Genomic DNA, 18,254 nt, shown 5'->3' with positions numbered 1-18,254 from the left:
GGAAATGTCCAGATTAACACAGGTAAGGAGCCCACCTGCCGCTTATTCTCTTCTCCAAACTGAACAGAGGACACCAAATGCTCAATTCTAGCTTGACTGGCAGAAGCCATGCTTCACTGTGGGCCCCGGACTGAAGTACTAAATCATCTTAAGCTCCCACACTCGGTGGCACAGCCCAGAGCAAGACAGAAGGTGCCACAGGCTCCTCCCAGATTTGGGGCAAACATGCAAATACTAAGGGTGGTTCTAGCTACTACTTGATCTCAGCACGCTCCACCCAGGGGGCCGGGTTCACTGTCATTGCTCTGTCCCATGAACTGGCTGGGAATCGCAAAGTGATCAGAAACGGGGAAAGCCATGGGGGCCAGGCATGCAGAGGGCAAGAGCTGGGAGAGTTGGCCAGCTTTTTACCAAATGTAAAACCCCTTGGCCAAGACTATAAAAACTCCAGGATTATATCGTAGGATATGTTAGTGCCCAGAGCAGAAGATACCAACTTTCACTTCTTAACTTTCAGGTTCATTTTCCATTTGCAAACTTAAAAATTAAGACTTTTAAACATACACAAAAAGGTGTATTTTAAATATACTTAAAATATGTTATAGAATCAGAACTGCTTGAATGGATTGTGATTCTCATGATCTCATGGGTGTTTTTGGGAAGAGAAAGGAATGGGTGGAAGTGAGGAGGGGTAGAATATTTTGATAGATGGAGACTTCTTTCTTCTAAGCAAACTTGAGTGTATTACTCTAAGTATTTATAAACCAAAAAGAACAGACCATGTTTTAAGCCATTCAACAGGCCAAGGAAGTGATATATTAAAATTGATTATACTGCGTGTAAATTTATATATACGTATTTATATATAAACTGATAAATCAATATAAAGTAATTGATACACATATATAATGCTATTATATATAATGCTATATATAAATTTATATATCAATATAAATTAATCGATGAAGATGTATTTATATAATGTGATGTCAATACCATTGACTATATTCCCTATACTGTACCCTTCTTCCCCACCATATGTTCTTAATCATGGCTTTACATAGCAACTTATGGAGTGTTTCTAGTTATCTGGTTTAATGACTGAAATCAGAAGTAGGCCATAATTATGATATTTTATTTTTAAGTAAACTATCTGATGGACACATGTCTTTTGCAACGGATAAGACTTCTCCAAGGAATCCATCTCCTTCGGTTTTCTCTAATTGTGCCGCAGTGGAGAGAAGACTGTTCAGGACCCCAGTTCCCTCCTGCTGCTAACTAGTACTGTAATCTTAACCTCAGCCATCCAGGTCTCAGCCTACAGAAGGAATGTGCTCTGATGAAACAGACCCTTCTATTTTGTTTCTTGTTTGGATTTTGGCTTATTTCCAATGCCGTTCTTCCATGATCGATACATTTCCATTTCCACAACCACAGTGGTACCATATAATTATTTTCTCAAAGAAAAGATGAGAGAGAATTCTCCTAAGCCAGTCCCTCCCTTTCTATGGCGACCGAGAGTTGCTAGGAAGGGCCAGCTCAGGTAGAGCAACAGTTGTGTTATTAACTAAATTGATCCCACAGCATATCACCTGCAGGACACGGGGTTGTTTTTCTAGTTAGGCTGATCTCTTATTCATGACTTTTAGGTAAACGGCAATTCCTTTTTTTGTTCCAAAGAGGGCTGTTGTGTCTCCCGAACACCTTCCCCTTCCCCTCTGCCACGGCGGATGTGACAAGATCAGCTGGCTTCCAGAAGGCAAAGTGTTCAGTAATGTCCAAAGGGAAAAGATCATCTCCAGGTTTCTTAAAGAAAGCGTTCTAAAGAGAGTGTTCCGATCAAAGCAGATGAGGTGGGAGGGTTCCAGCCGCCAGAAGGAGGACCCAGGCTACACCTTTCCTGGCACCAGAAAGTAAGTCCTGACCCTGAAACTTAAAGCTTCCAAGTGTATTGGTGATGTAAGGCTAAGAAAACACGACTGCAGAGCATAGACATGTCTGAAGGACAGAAGCCATAAAGCTATTCCAACGGCAGGCATCAAGTCCTGCAGAAAAATCTAAAATAGAGCTGGACATATACAATGGAGAATTTATTTGAAAGTCCTGGCTGCAACTTCTGCAGGTGTAGAATTTGCCCGTGGGTCTGTTTGTCTTTTGGAAAGATGTTCCTGGCAGCTCTATCACATTCATTCTATGAATAAATAGATTTTAAACAAGATTCGTTACACTTTTGCAACAAAATGGTGGTCTCCCAGACAAGGGAGCAAACTGTTCAAGGTGAATTTTTAAAAGAGAAAAACAACACCTAACTAAAAAAATATTTTTATACGTATTTCCTTAAAAGGAATTGTACACACCCAAGAAAGTTAGGACATTTCAGGTAAATGCTCACAGAAATGGAGTCCTCACTCGGGGATAAATCTGATTGTCTATGCGTGAAAGAGAAAGCAGAAGCTGGAAACAGGGGAAGCACAGGACTGGTTACTTAATCACACACGAAATACAATTGCCCAGCATTGAACTGCAGTGTTTCCCACTGCATAGCCTCGTATGTACCTGAGAACAAAAATGCATGTCATTAATTAGAAAATACGGTCTTGACTTCCTAAAAACATTTACATAATTACACCGAACAAGATTCCATGGCAGTAAATAGCCAGCCATGACCCTGACAATGCAGCAGGGGCAAATAAAGGGAGGTGAAGGCAAACACGTGGGTTACCTAAATATATGAAAGGTTTTGAAAGAGCTGGACTGAAGAGGAAGGATTTCCCCACAGGATAATTAGAGGCTAAGTAGTGTGGTCACTGACATTTCTTTGCCTCACCCTGGGCTACAAAAAGAAATGTCTTATCAAAGTGCTTTCCGAAAGAGTCTTCTGTGGGCCCAAACTGTCACCTCTCTCAGAGTAGGGGAAACTGAGGTGAGCAGCAACGCATGCTTACCGACCAAGGGATGGGCCCAAGGCTTCCCTTCTTTCCACCAATTCAGACCACCTCCGTATTCATGAATGTAAGAGCTTGTACAATGCCACGAGACAGAACATAACCTCATCTTTCCTCACTGGGTTAGCTAAAGAGGTACAGTTTTAAAGTAAGGCAAGCCTTGATGCTACCTCTAAGAGCTGAATTCCCAGAGGGGTCTTAGGGAGGCCTCAAAGGAAGATGCGTTCTGTTGGGCTAAGGACTGATGTTAGAGCTGCCCCCAATCTGGAGACCAGTCCACTGTCTAATGACTTCCTTCAAGGCTGGATGACAGCCAACCCAAACTCAAAGTCTCGGAGTGGGTATGATTCTTGTCGTCGTTGCCCTTATATTTCCCATGACCACAGTGTCTCACGCTTACTTTCCCTTTCTCTCAGCCGTCTCTCCTCACCGCCCCGACTGCGTGCTCTCCTGTAGGACTCTCTACAGGGACGAGGCTGTCACTATCGTTTTAAAACTTTATGATTTTTATGCTGACGTCAAAGCATTCAAAAAGTCTTCAGAGAAAGGAAGGAGAGTCGAATTGATAAAGGTTTTTAGGAATATGTTCTGTCAAGAAAAAAAAAAGAGAGAGAGAGAGAGAGAGAATCTTAAAGGATGTATTTACGGATGACGAATCTCAGAGGGACTTTAAGGGATCAGGGATCAGTTCATGTTCTGAAACCAAAGGAAAATGCAGAAACCAACATAAAGCAAGGACGGTGGGAGGTGTAGAAGTTAAATAAATGACATGCGTGCACGAATACAGATATGCACACATCACTTTCATCTCCTGTCCGGAGAACAGAAAAAAAATCTTTTTCCCAGCTAGATTTATTTGTAGAATGTGTTAGCTGGGAGTACATGGACCCCAATATTTACCCAATTCAAGTAACTGTAATTTGGGAAAAACAGTATCTTGAAGGCTCAGGTTGCTAATTTTAAAATAGGAATAACTAATAGGACCAATTTCATTGTGTTGTTAAAAGTATAATATTGGTTAATCTACATAAAATGTTCAGCATTATGCCTGCCCCATGGTAACCAAATTTTATTTCTTGCAAATGTTATTTTTTGGAGTAATTAAATTAATTCCAACATTTATTGAGTACCTACTATATGCCAGGTACCAGGCCAGATAGAATAAGGCCAGATCTTGCCTTTAAGGCATTGGAAAAGATAGCAAGTGAGATATTGTAAATGAATAATTATAATGTAACTGTGAGAAGGGAATTGTAAGCAAATAAATCATAATAATGTGAATTATTATCTTGGAAGAGGTAGCAATTTATTCTTCCCCGAGGGATTAGGGAAGATGATTTGTGAGCTAGATTTGTATGGATAGGACTTAACTAGGTGGGTAAAAGGAGGGAGGAGGGAAAAAAGAAGGAGCTATTATTGGGGGGCGGGGTGTATGTCCTGGAGGAGACAGAGTGTTTAGAAAAATTGCAAAATATCTGAGGTGTTTGTATATATGTAGGCACTGGAAGTGATAAGCAGACACTAAAGCCTGGCTTATTCTTTGGGATTTAGGAGGGCATTAGAGCAGATCAGTGCTTTTTATCAGCAGAATGGAAAATAGTCTGAAGGAGAAGAGAGCACCTAGGAGGGAGGCATCCAAAGAGGCCTATGCTAATCTTATATTCATTCTCCTATATTTACTTAGCTCCTACTATGTGCCTAGCACAGTTTTTAAAAAAGACTTTATGTATTTGTCAGAGAGAGAACAAGTAGGGAGAGCTGCAGGCAGAGGGAGAAGCAGACTCCCCACTGAGCAGGGAGCGAAATGCAGGACTCGATCCCAAGACCCTGGGATCATGACCTGAGCAGAAGGCAGACACTTAACTGACTGAGCCACCAGGCACCACCCATGCCTAGCACAGTTTTAAAGTGACGGGGTGTATCAATGAACTAGACAGGCAAGGCCTCTGCCATCATAGTTTTATACTCTATTGGGAAGAGACAGGCAATAGAAAACCACACATGATTAACAAGACTGTGAAGAGTTCAGAGAAAAAATTAAAACAGGGTGTTACGAATTAGAGTCATGTGGATGGGAAGGTGTCTTTGAAGTTGGGTCAGAGCTGGCCTTACTAAAGGAAAACAGACGTGCAGAAGAAGGAGACCGACCCCTCTGGGTAGGAGGTAGAGGAGGGAGATCCAAGAGCTGACAAACCCTTGAAATTATGTTGGACATTTGGTTTTCTATGTGCATTTTTCTGGGAAGACTCTCAGAAGAGCATGGCATCGCTTCCCCCCAAATGTTAAGAACCAATGCATTTAGATGCTTAATGAAGCATTTTGGGGCTTGAATCCACAGTCGGGTGTTCAACCCAACAGAATGCAATAGTATCATCAGCAAAGGATTGCAAAAATGTCTTCCTCAAATGTCAGTGCCTCATTATAAAAAATATATCTGACATTCTTAGTAAACATTTTAGTAAACATTTCGTTTACTTACTTACACCCACATATCAATCATAAATATGTAAGTATTCACTTATATATATATATACTTATATTATATACATATGTACAAAATAATGTGTATATATCCATATTATATTCGTGTATATATATCCATAATATATCCATATATATGATATCCACATATATATCCATATATATCTATAATATATCCATTTATATATGTGTGTATATATATATATATAAACATTCCTCCCTCTGCCACCCCACACACTTATTTCAGTGAACTGAAGTAAGAGATAGGCATTTGGAAGGCAAAATTGGCCTCCTATCATCTACATGTATCCCAGGTAGAAAAAAAAAATCAGCTTTTGTTCTTTCTGTTGTAAGACCAACGACTGATCGGGAACGACCAGCGGTGGGCTTGCTCTCAGCTGGGATACCTTCCTTCTTCCATTTTCATTATTTAAAAATCATACACTATAAGCCCAGACAGGACCGTACATTACCGGTGCAAATACATAGAGCGAGCTTGGTCTAACGCACTACACCCCCCAGCTGCTGGCTTTATTCGAACCAGCGCCAGGGACCCACGGGGCGCCACGCAGAGCTCTCAGGTCAAGGTCAGGTCAGGGCCTGAGAAGGCCTGGGAAGGCCCCGGCGGCCGTGACCTCCGCCCCTGCGCAGCCCGAGGGCGGCCCCTCCACGCGCGATGGCCGAGCGGGCCGGGCCGCCGCTGGGGAGGCGCGGAGAGGCGCAGGGGCCCGGGCTCCGGCTCGGCGCCCTCCCCCGGTGGCGCCGCCCGTGCCGCGGGCCTGGCGGCCTGGTGACCCCCGAATACCGGTGGCCCTGGTGGAACGCAGAGCTGTCGGGGGCGCCCGCGCTCCATGGTAGTTGCCGGGCGACCCGGCCGCGGGGGAGGCCCGCGGAGCCGCCGCCCTGGCCGAGGCTGGCCTCGCTGGGCCCGGCCCGGGTCCCGGCGGTCCGCAGGCCGTCCAGCGCCGAGGGGGCCGTGCTCCCAGCCGGCCGCCGCCCGCTGCCCTCCCTGTCCTCCCGCCGCAGGAAGGCCGAGTCCGAGGGGGCGCACGTCAAGCCGTTCGCCCCGCACACGGAGGTGCCCGGGCCTCGGGGCGGCAGCGCCCTCGGAGACGACGCCGAGGACGACACGTGGGCCTGCGGCGCCGTGGGGTAAGAGGCCGGGGCCGGGGCGCGCCCGCGAGCCCCACCTGCTGCCCCCTGCTCCGCTCTCGCTACCAATGGCCCGGCCTGAGGGGGGCGGGTGGGTTAGTACGAGAGGGAGGGGTTGCTCGCCCGCGGGCTTTGGGCGGCCCACCTGCACCTCCCTGCCCTCCTGCCCCGAGGCTCCTTTCTGACCCCTGATCACTAAGGCCCCGTGTCCTCGAGCCCCGCCTCCAGGCGCCCGGCGCCCTCCTCCGTGGCACACACGTGGGTGTCCCCACGTAGCGCCACCTGTTCAGCAAACTCCCTCCTCCTCATTGTCGCATCCCAGGGCCTAGCATGGAGCAGGGGGAGCAATACTTACTGTATTCGCTGTTTCTTCAGGATACACCTTTCCCTCTAGGAGACAATAAATTGTAAACAATTCGCAAATACACTGATTACTGCGGTGGCTTTAATTTGTGATTCTTTCCGCATAGTCCTACCTTAACCCAATGGTTGTTCTACCTGTTATCTGGTAGTTCTCGGATCCTTCTACCTTAAACAGTAGTGGGCTTACATACCGCGGTAGTAGGTCTTGGAGAGTGGTGCTTGGCCCTGTGGGCCTTTTAGTGACCCCGAAACCCACACGAGGTGCCTGTCCTGCCTGTAAGGTTAATCCTGCTTTCAAACGTAGCACCTGTTTTGAATAATTAAAAGCAGAGTTCATGGCCCTGCTTTATAAGTTCCAGATAATTCATCATGTTCTTTCTAATTTGTATTTTATCTTTCTGTCTGATAATGTCTCTGTTTTCACCTAAGACCTTAATTTCCTGATCTTCCATCAGTTACATTTTACAATTTGCTTTTCTCGGTGCCTTTTCTCTTCTTCTTCTTCTTTCTTTCTTTTTCTTTTCTTTTTTCTTTTTTTTTGGACTGGCTTGCCCCTTGTTTCTGGCTGATTTCGTACTGTTAGCCCTCCTGTGCCCTCATAGTCCCGTTCTGCACTTGAAGCATTGTTGGCCCTCCTTTAGACTGGAACCAAAGCTCAAGGTTTTAAAACAAGCGTTGTGTACCTTACCCATAAATGTGCCTGTCCCACAACCTGTATAGGATTTTAAGGAAACAGAGGAGCAAAATGGGGAGAAGAAATGGTGAGAACAGTGGTACCAACCCGTGTGCAACCAACATCTCCCATGAGGTAAGGCTAATGGTGTTAACCGGAGCATTTGGGCCCCTCCCCTGGTCAAGACCTCGCTCCCACTGAATCTGACTGCCTACATCCCTGCAGCTTTCTCTCTCTCTGAGCATTTTGCACTGAGTTGTCCTCTTGGCACTTTTTAGAATATCAAATGGGAATTTTTTTTCTTTCTTTTAATAAAGGAAAAATTAACCAGCTTCTCTCCAAATTTCGAAACGGTTCTTATTGCACTGGTTTTCCTGAAAGATGCTACCTTGCTTCCTCAGGCTGTGCTCACCTTTTTTTATTCTCTCATAGGTATTCTGTAAGAAATGTTGGTAAGGCAGGGGGGATGTCAGAAAGCGTTATCAATTCCCAACCTGTAAGAAGTTTGCAATCCAGCAGACCTCGTGTGTAGTTGATAGCCTCCCTTACCAGTTGACAGATTGGGTTATATTTATCTTATTATATGATCTGATAAAAACTGATTATATATCTGCAGTTTTTATCAGCTTCCCTTTCCGTGTCACTGTAAGGGTATTTCTGCCACATGTTATTTTGTACATTAGTGAACCAGGATCAGAGAGCTGAAAGAAGTCTAATAATCTGTCAGGATGCTTTTAAAAAAATAAATAATTGAGACTTACCTTCATCCTACTGAGTCAGACCTTACAGCAATTTTTTTCAAGTAGTATCATTTTTTAATGATGCATTTATTTTAGAGAGAGTGCAAGCGAGGTGAGGGGCAGAGAGAGAGCGAGAGCGAGAGAGAGAGAGAGAGAGAGAGAGAATGAATCTCGAGCAGACTCCCCGCTGCGTGCAGAGCCCAACTCGGGTTTGATCCCATGACCCTGAGATCATGACCTGAGCTGAAATCAAGAGTTGGATGCTTAACCAACTGAGCCACCCAGGCACCTCTCAAGTATCATTTTTAAAATGCTCCCCAGATGATTTTCATAGAGACTAGACCTAATTACGTGTCATCTTGGGGAACAGGGAATTAATCTCCAAAGATAATCTGCAGCCTACCTTCCAATGTTCAGCTACCTTTCCAGCAGGACATAATTTTCTTGTGGGCCAATTAAATCCTCATATTGTATTTAAGCTGATTCTCCCTGTTCCTGCTTTAGTTTGGGAGTGATACCTAACATTTTATTTGTGTGTTGCTGAATTTAATTTACAAAGGATTTTCTCCGTTGAGTTAGAAAACAACTGAGTTTGCTCTTAAAAAATTACTTTAAAAAAAAAAACAAAACTCCTCACCTCTTCACTTTCCCTATTCCGGGATAATTTGTTATAATCCTCTCCTGCACACACCCCACATTTCCCCCCCACAGCATTCAGCACAATGTCTGGAACGTAAATACTGGTACATATTAGTACCATTCCCTATTCATTTTTTCGCTTGCTTTTGAATATTTCCTGAGTGTGTTTCAATGTCTAGAATCTAGAATGAGTAGCAGGCTGGTCAGTGTTGAGTACAATTTGAAGATTAGAGAATTTTCTTTGGTGGACGGAAAGATTTTATAGATCTGGTGTTCAGATACAGGAAATTGGGTGAATGTGCCATTGTGTACCAGCGACACACTGAACTAGGTATTTTATTATATTTTTAAAATATAAAATTTTTTAACTTTTAAAATTTTTAAATAAATTTTGAAAACCTTTGTGTCATTATTTTTAACAAAATGAGAATGAAACCATAAATTATTGTAAAAGCCTATCTACTAATAGGTGTTATCAAGCTGATAATAATTTGAGAAGAGAACGCTGCATGCTTCTCAAAAATACTGGTAGTGTTCTTATATAAAGGAGAATGGGTCACAAAACTTTATGCCTTTCTCGTGTTTTAGCCACAGACATGAAAAATTATGTACTTTTAAAGTGTTCTTAATATTAAGTTTATCCTAAAACAAATATTGTTTTAGAGCTTGTCTCATCGGAATTTGGATTCAGAAGTACCTGCTCCTGAAAATAAAAATCTCCCACCTGGAAAGGATAGTGCAGCAGGTGGTAAGAAATCCTAGATGTGTGTATTTATTAATACTGCAAATTTATGTTCATTCATATTTATAATATGAATAACCATTCATATTAAAGGGGGTTTGTTTTTCATACAACCAGTTTTATGTAACTATTAATTGTCATTTTTTCCATATACATTCTTTCAGGCAAAATTAACAAGGTAAGGATAAATGTTTGGCTTTAAATAATTCACAAAACACTTTTGAAATTATATGTATGTTCATTAAAAAAATTTCTTGAAAAATTTCAATTTCATTTCTGTAGAGTTCTTCAAACAAGTCAAAGCCTTTTCTGTTCTACAGAAAAAGGGCGGCAAACTGGTCATTAAGTTAATATTTTATTATATATTTTTTCAATATAGTAATGTCAGAAATGGAAATTAACATTGTAGTGGCTATAGTGTTTCGTAGTCATTGCCAAAAGAAAAGTAGTCTCAGCTCTTAAGATATGATGAGGCAGTTAAAATGATTAATGTTTTGTTTTGAAGTGATAAGGCAATTAATCTTTCATCTACTTTTTTTGAGCAAAATATAAAACACTTAACGGTTAGTAAAATAAAGATAATCTTAATGATATTCGAGGCTCATCAGTTCACACTGTTGGTATTTGTAACAGATTATGCTGATTCCTGCTGAAATCAGTAAAAACAAGTGATATCTGCATGTATAAAAGGGAGTATTATATGACCTTACTATATATTTCTTGGTTAGAACAAGAACTATACATTCTTAGAACAATAACAGGGAATAGAGATATATTGTGTTTAAAAGTCTTCTGCTGCTTTATAGAACCATTTGGAAATTCCAATAGAGCAACTGGTGCTAGACCCAAATTTGTCAGAACACGCTCACAAAAGAACACAGGTGAGATTTATTCATCATACTCAAAGTATTTTTCTTTCAACACATGCAGTTACTAAAATGTCCATGTTGTTCTGTTATCAGAATAGTAAACAAGGGATATTTCAGTTGTGGAGTTATCCTTTTAACGAAGGAAGTACCATGGAGAACAGGTGAGAGAATATTTATTTCCATAAGCCTCTAAATTAGTGAGATACATTTAAATACAAAAAAGTTAACTAGTCCTCCGATAGACAAGGAGAAAAAACAACCGGAAGAAAAAGTATTCTGTGCCACTTGTGGGAAATTATGGAAACTCACCGTAAAATAGGAAGTGGCAGGCATACACCACAGAGATCACCTGTATATGAAGAATTCAGAGGTCCCTGTGCCCTTATAATGAGAGCTCCCATGGATAGAGTTGGGGCTTCTCATCGAAGGGAAGAGGAACTGTAATAAAAAAATAATAGCCCACAGGGCAGGAATGATTTCTGTCCCTTGTATATATTAATTCATTTAACTGTCGCAACAATCCTGTAAGGCACTGCTGTCAGCATCCCTATTTTACAGGTGAGGACATTGAGTCAGGGTGACGAGGTACATAACTTGCCCAAAGTCATACAATGAAGGAGTGGTAGAACCAGATTCATGCTCTTGTGTGCTACAGTATATTGCTTCGCACACCTTACCTGGGTTTGAATTCTTATTTTTTGGTTCTTAAACTTTAGTGGGTGTTGGAACCAGCTGGAGCGTGTCTCACAGACACAGGTCACTAACATGTGGCGATTCTGTTTGTTGAACACCGGGTCACTTTAACATACCGTGTGTTGTTTAATGGAGAGCCCAAGTTCTGGATCAGAACTAGAATTAGTTCCTCAGTTTTGTTCCTGCTTTTGAGGAGCAGTCTCCCAGAGGACTTTCCTTCCAGGAGGCTCAGGACAAAACTCAGCGTCATACTGAAACTCGAGGCGTGAATACAAGAAGTGCTAAAGGGACCGCAGTGACTCATGTCCTAAGGGAACGTCAGTGTGAGGGGCATAGGAAAGGCTACTTTGACTAGAATGAACTCTGCTGGGAACAGGGTTTCAAGGTCAGAGGTCAAATGAAACGAATTGAATGTTATCCTACTAACACACAGCGAATGTAAACTGAGTCAGTGGAGGGCAGTGGCTAGGATTACCAGCACGGGGCACCACCACTCGGGTTTAAATCCCACCTCCACCCCTTACCACACTGTGCCTCAGTTCCCTTCCCCATAAAAGAAAATAAAAGTGCTTATCTTGTGGGGTTGTTGTGAGGATTAAACAGAATCCGGTGTTTCTTAGGTATTTGTTATTAATCCTGGGGAAGCCTGAGTATGTTGTTCAGTTGGAAGTCCTGTATCAGTGAAATATTCCGTTACCGAAATGTTTCTCCTCAGTATGCCATCAAGAATAAAATACCTTTCATTTAGCGTTTAACATTTTTGCAAAGTATGTTCATGTAATTGTTTTGCTTCTCAGACCACCCCAAGTTCGGTACTGTCATTACCTCTGGCGGCAAAGGGTTTCACACCTAGGTCCTCACCCCCGGATTCCATGCTCTTTTCACTAAACAACATGGATCCTGTCTCTTCTCAATTGTAGATTTAAAGTGACTTTTTTGTTGCTTTACAAAGGCAAGTGAGTTTAACTAATATTTACCTGAATCAATAATTTTTTAGTATTTTCTATAGAAATAAAAGTATTTTTCAAAATCCCTCAAGAATACTTTGCTGTCTTTATTGTAAAGTGGCATTAAAGGAAGCGAGAAGAGAGTGAGACTATATATGTCAATTAATGCTTCAGCTCTTCCAATGTCGGTATTTCTAATAAGCTTTAAAAAAAACTTTAAACTCAATATTCTATGGCATCTCTCTTTCACAGTTTCATTCTAATAAACTACCTAGAAGCATTACTCATAAAAGAGTACCATCTAATGAAAATTACTATGGGATAATTTTTTAATTGTGCAGTTAGTTTCTTTTTTCTCTCTCTCTCTTCCTCTCTCTCTCCCTCCTTTTCCTCCTCCCTCCCTCCCTTTCTCCCTCCTTTCCTCCCTCTCTCCCTTCCATTCTTCCTTTCTTCATTCCTTTTTCTACTAAGGGATAATTTTTGGTAAACATTGTTTTCCTTCCTTTTATGTTAGCATAATTTTTTAAAACCACAGTGGCTAAAGTAGACTTTATTGAGTAACTTAATTACATTCTTTGAGTTTCCTTTCATCTAATCCCAGGTCCCTGAACGTTTCACTATAATTTCAGTTTGAGTTGGAGAGCCCCCTTCTCAGACATCATCACTGCATGCACAGTATATTCACAGGCAAATAGATATAATTACCATTTTTAACCTAGTGGGCATTCATACAAACAGCTAGCCATTTGTGGGTAGAATGATCTAGTCACCTGGACATGTACAGAGGGTTGTCTAGTTAATATTCTGATCTATACTTTAAAAAATGTATGTAGTTTTATATAATTGAGCATATTTGGAAATGAATATATCTCTCTTATAGATAGATACACATAGGCCATTAGAAACCAAACATTACCCAGTCTTTGATGATTTTGCTTATTGATTATCATTTTAACAGCATTTTAATTCTAGTCAACAAACCATTCACTATTTAAATCATTTTTTAAAGAGATTTCAAGAAGTCTGCAGTGGAACCTGGCTTTAACGTAACCAATAACCCCATGAGGCTCTTCACACTGAACCACTCACTGACTACTGCTTCAGTAGATAAGCAAGTTGGTTCTTACCCTGGTCTACAGGTGCCATCGGGCCTCTGCTGGCCCTATGCTGATGGAGACTTTTTTAAGGACAGAAATGAGCCTTATATTAATTTATGTTCAGCTGTGGAAAACAATAATGGTGAAACTTTATCTGCCCCAAATTGGAATTTGAAATATGGAAACAGCAGTATGGAGGAAAACTTAACAGATGAAAGTGATTTATCAGAAAGTGAAAAAGCAAATGATAGTTTGCTCAGCTATTTTAAAAAGATGGATCTGAACTTAAAGCCAGAAGCGATAGAAAACGTTGAGGAATCTTTCACAGAGGAACCAAGTGAAGTATTTCCATATCCTGATTTTCTCCCTTCTCCTTTCAATAGTCTGGACTTGCACAAATTAGCCCTCTCAAAATCTGAAAATTGGAAAGTGACAGTGGAACCTCCAGAAAGCTCTATTGAACGTTTGATAACCCGTTTACTGGAAATGGAAAGATTACAACACACAACTATACAAAAAGAAAGGCCCAGACTACAAACTACCTTCTGTGCTCCAGCAGCTACTGAACGACCCTTTTCCTCCAAAGCTATCCCCAAAATGAGACAGCCAAAACTTTCAGACTCTTTGAGTCTTCAGACAACTTGTGTAGATAAAAGTCGCGAAAAAAGAAAAAGCAGTTCTGGGTCTTGCAAACTTGAACAAAATGCTTCAAAATGGAATTGGAGCAATGTTGGCAACACACACAAATGGACTTCTAGACCACCACCTCTAAAAAGTTCATTCACCACCAAACAGTTGATTGCAACTTGTGATGACATTAGGAATCTCAAAAGCTCCATTTTAAACCCATGCCAAGAACTCTCAGCCAAGTCCACTAGTTCCCAAACAACTCAATCGGTTAAAATGGTCTCAACAAGATGTCTGCCACCAAGGTCTCCAATACCAGTTTCGCCTATACCTCTGTCTTTTCCCGAAAATCAGAGAGAAGACAATAAGGCACCAAGGACCAAAAAGAAACCTTATCAGAAAAACATAGAATTGAACAAACCATTCTATATTCAGAAGTTAAACTGTTTATCGCCTTCCTTTGTAGGTAAGGACAAGTGTTCACCCATTGATCAAAAGTAACTTTTCTCTCCTATGTGAGCAAATCTATTGCCAAGAAACTTGGCTAAAATACGGTTCATCATGCCGAGATATAGGTATTACACACACGTGAAGAACTTGCTGTGCTGTGGAGTGGAACTTGTGAAAAGCACTGCTGAGGTGTCTATATATAAATCCAAGAGCTTCCATCCTGACATATTTGACAATCTTTTGCATGTCATGTTTCAAAGGAATGTTTGCCTTAGTAAACTATTCAAAAGATTATTCTTTTGTTGTGTTTCCCAGTAGAATTCCATCATCAGTAAATACTGTAATCGACTGGTTGCTGGTGTATTTCATTTTCTGTTATAGCTTTAAGAGTAAATTACCTCTTAGCGAATTTATTTTTTTAGTTCTTCCGACTCTGATACCTTTTTTTCCTCTCCTTTACTATCTCTAAAAATCTCCTTTGTCTATCATCTTGACCTATCTTTTGGTATTTGCTTGGCCATTAAAAGCTAAACTACTTGTGATTTTGTTGAATTAATATGCAAGGTCCTCTAGATCCTCCAGTGTATCTTAAAAATTGTTCCTTTCCCAGGTCTTCTGTCACATACATGAAAGCGAGATCCGTTATCTTGGGGCCAAATGATGTTGTAGGCATGAAACAACCCTCTTCCACTCAGACCTAACAACAGTTTTGGAATGTCAAAGGAAAAATGAGAAAAGGTTGATGTACACAGAGCAGCCGAAATGTCACATTAATGGAACTTTTCCCAAAGTTCTTTGTTCTTGCAAGTCTTAACTGCCCCGCCCCTTGTTAGTTGAAACGCAAGCAGGGAAAGCATCTTAACTTGTTCAAAAGAAAAGTGTGTGGGTGTAGGGGAGACCATGCGACTGACACACCTTACTGCACCTAATCAGGGAAACAAAAAAAATTGAGTCTGGGGTTCTCTCACAGCCCCAAGGATGTGGAATCCAGGAGTGGGGCTGGGGGACCTGCACTGTAAACAAACATTCCAGGTGATTTTAATGCAGGTGGTTCTTGGATCACACTTCGAAAAACATCTTAAAGGAAAAAGTTGATGTAAAATGGATGTTTGGGGGTGGGTGTAGTGTGCTTTGGTTTCAGTGGATGTTTGGTGAATTCGAATGAGTTTGTTTTGTGAGGAAAGAAATAGTTTTATTAACTGAGACAGAGAAAGCTCTCAGGAGTGAGAGGGGTCCCATTAGGGTTGCCCTCAAATGAGTTTTTGGTAAACATTAAAAATAACACGATGAAAACTTCAAGCATTGCCCAAAGGAAAATGAGAAGTAAAAAGCTCTCCCTACTCCCAGCCCACTGCCAAGGCATGGTCAATATTGTGTATCATCTTTGCTGCACCGCACCCCCCCCCCAAAAAAAAGCAAGATGAAATATTCAAGATTGGGATAGGTGAGATGAACTAAAAGACACTTCAAAGACATGTTGAAGAAAGCAACTGTGGTTTCACTTTCCTCTATTCTATTCCTCTATTTTTAGTAAAAGAATAAGGTTCAAAGAATTTTCTTAGAAGCAGAGGTAAAAGAGAGTAGGTTTAGTTTTTAGATTAATTTCAAAGAACTTTCTAGAACTGTATCAATACGACATAGAAAAATAAACTGTTCAGGATAACTTACCATAGAACAGTATTTTACCTAAATCCCATACAGTTGGTGTCATTATCCCAAGTGGTAGAACATCCCTCTCCCAGAACAGCATGTAAAAATGGACTTGTGCTTTCACACCATCCCAGCTTCCCCACTCAACCACCTTTCCTTTCATTCTTACAGTTCTAACTTGAGTCCCAAGCCTTATTTGGCAGCCTTCGTACCCATTCTCATTTTTACCTTCTTTACCCTGCTTGGATCTTATCTCTTCACTTTTAGGGTCATAATGATGTTAATTTTTATCTGTAAAAGCTTCAGGAAGGGGACATGCCTGTTCTGTTCACCACTCTATCCCAAACAGTCATTGCCTGGTATGTAGATACCCTGGGTTAGGGAAAGGACTCCGCCCAGCCTCGAGGACAGTTACGTGAGAGCAGTCACGAGGGCCTTCTCCACAGCCAGGCTCTGCCACGTGACAGATCTGCACCTCAGGCAGGTTCCTTAACCTCAGTTCTTCACTTTCCTGATGTGTCAGGTAGGTAGCGGATCTTTTAGTGCATATAATCATGTGAGGATTGAATCAAGTGCCTGGCAAATTAAAAAGCAGATCAGAGGAAAGACATAAATGACACAGGAGGGCAGACTGGATGAAATGGGCCGCCTCAGGACTAAATTAACCGTCACTGGAGTAACAATTCAGATTATTCACGTCCTGCTTCTTACAAGACATGTGTCCACCATCAGGAACATGCTGTGGAGTGAAGACACAAGCCCTTGTTTCCAGGAAGACCAAGAGTGGGAGTGGACATGGGAGACAGGAAACAGGAGGTAGGGAGGAGTATTTCAGAGGTAGGGTTAATGGAAGATCACTGTGTCCGCAGTTCCAAGAAATAGATTTCTGCACTGAAGGATTGCTTTGGTGGGGTCGGAGGCTTTGATGTCTTAGAGACAGGCAGGGCAAATCTTACTGGAAACATAACCGAGCTACTTTATTTAGGATGCCATTAGACCTAAAAAAGGAGCTAGTTACTGAAACACATGAGTTTCCTATTAGTCCCAAATTGTTTTAAATTTAACGATGTAAAAAATGCATTAGCAGCAATGCTGATTTCAATTATAGGGCACAGGTACTTATTTTAATATGATTAGTAAAAATAGTGGAATTTTTTAAGCGGAGTCCCTAAAATGAGGTCAGAAAAGGCACATACACGAGAGTAGATGTAGCCATCCTAAATTCATCTTGTCAAATGATGGGAGTAAAACAGGCAATATTTGGCTAAGAGAAAAACTTACCATTGGGGGTTGGGAGTACTGTAGTTACCAACAAACTTGGAAGACTTAGCAATTTTTCAAACCTGTTGGAAGCCAACTTCCACCACTATTTTTGAAGAAACACTTGGCAGCTTCTAACAGACACCTATAAATTAAAGTGATTCTTGTTCAGGAAACTTCAGTTGATTTTGGCTTTCTGGCTTGCTTAAAAATTCCCCATACTTTGGCTGTCCAGTACTGACACCTTTTCTTGGCTCCTTTTCAGATCTTACCCGAGGCAGATTCTTTTCTCATCAATGAAAGCACAGGGAGAAAAGTCTCTTCAAAGTTTGCCATAACCCCCCACCCCCAGCCCCCACCAAACCCAATGCACCCTTCATACTACCTTCCCTAATAAAAAGCAGGATCTCATGATCTGTGTCAGTTGCTTTAGACAGAATATGTAGTTCTTCATCCTCTGCCAGCCCAAGTAGACACTACAGCTGGGGCCTTTGCAAGGCAGCTGTCTAGAGCCACTACCACTCTGGCCCATTTCTTAGAAAAACTAGTAGGACTTGACCACTAGGTAGAGAAGATGGCACCTGCTAGATGGGAGTACCCAACACAGCCAGACACTCTGGCCCTGCCTCCTCCAGTCCTGCTTTATGCTGAAGATTCGATCTCCTTGTCCCTCTTTTAGGTATTTTACAGTTTTTTGTTTTAAGCTGAGGACATTTCTTTAGAAGAAGATAAGAAGTGGATAGACTAAGGATATGGTCCACATTTGTCAGGCTTCCCCATGTACAATGAACCAACTGATTTAAATCATTACAGAAAAGGGAGTTACCTCCTTACTTATGATGTTTCTATTTGGCATGTGTTCTGCACTTAGCTGCTAGAAGTATTTTGATGTTTGTAAGGAAGATACTAAATTGGCTGTTTCCATG

At 41.5% G+C, this 18,254-nt stretch overlaps 1 protein-coding gene across 2 annotated transcripts; it reads left to right on the top strand.

Moving 5' to 3' along the window:
• The first annotated feature begins 4 nt into the window (after positions 1 to 4).
• On the top strand, positions 5 to 14,469 carry LOC111156766 (family with sequence similarity 217 member A). 2 transcript variants are annotated; one of them, XM_022517832.1, is made up of 9 exons: positions 5 to 22; positions 1,681 to 1,913; positions 6,453 to 6,578; positions 7,662 to 7,749; positions 9,657 to 9,741; positions 9,900 to 9,913; positions 10,542 to 10,616; positions 10,698 to 10,765; positions 13,254 to 14,469. In XM_022517832.1, the coding sequence occupies exons 1-9, from the start codon at positions 5 to 7 to the stop codon at positions 14,467 to 14,469; spliced, it is 1,923 nt and encodes a 640-aa protein (XP_022373540.1). The 2 variants fall into 2 exon arrangements, with proteins under 2 accessions (XP_022373540.1, XP_022373541.1); XM_022517833.1 differs by lacking the exon at positions 6,453 to 6,578.
• Positions 14,470 to 18,254: the final 3,785 nt, after the last annotated feature.

The sequence above is a fragment of the Enhydra lutris genome, unplaced genomic scaffold, assembly GCF_002288905.1.
Source record: "Enhydra lutris kenyoni isolate GAN:26980312 unplaced genomic scaffold, ASM228890v2 scaffoldscaffold48, whole genome shotgun sequence".
Lineage (NCBI taxonomy): Eukaryota > Metazoa > Chordata > Mammalia > Carnivora > Mustelidae > Enhydra > Enhydra lutris.
This window is presented reverse-complemented; position numbering and strand designations above follow the sequence as displayed.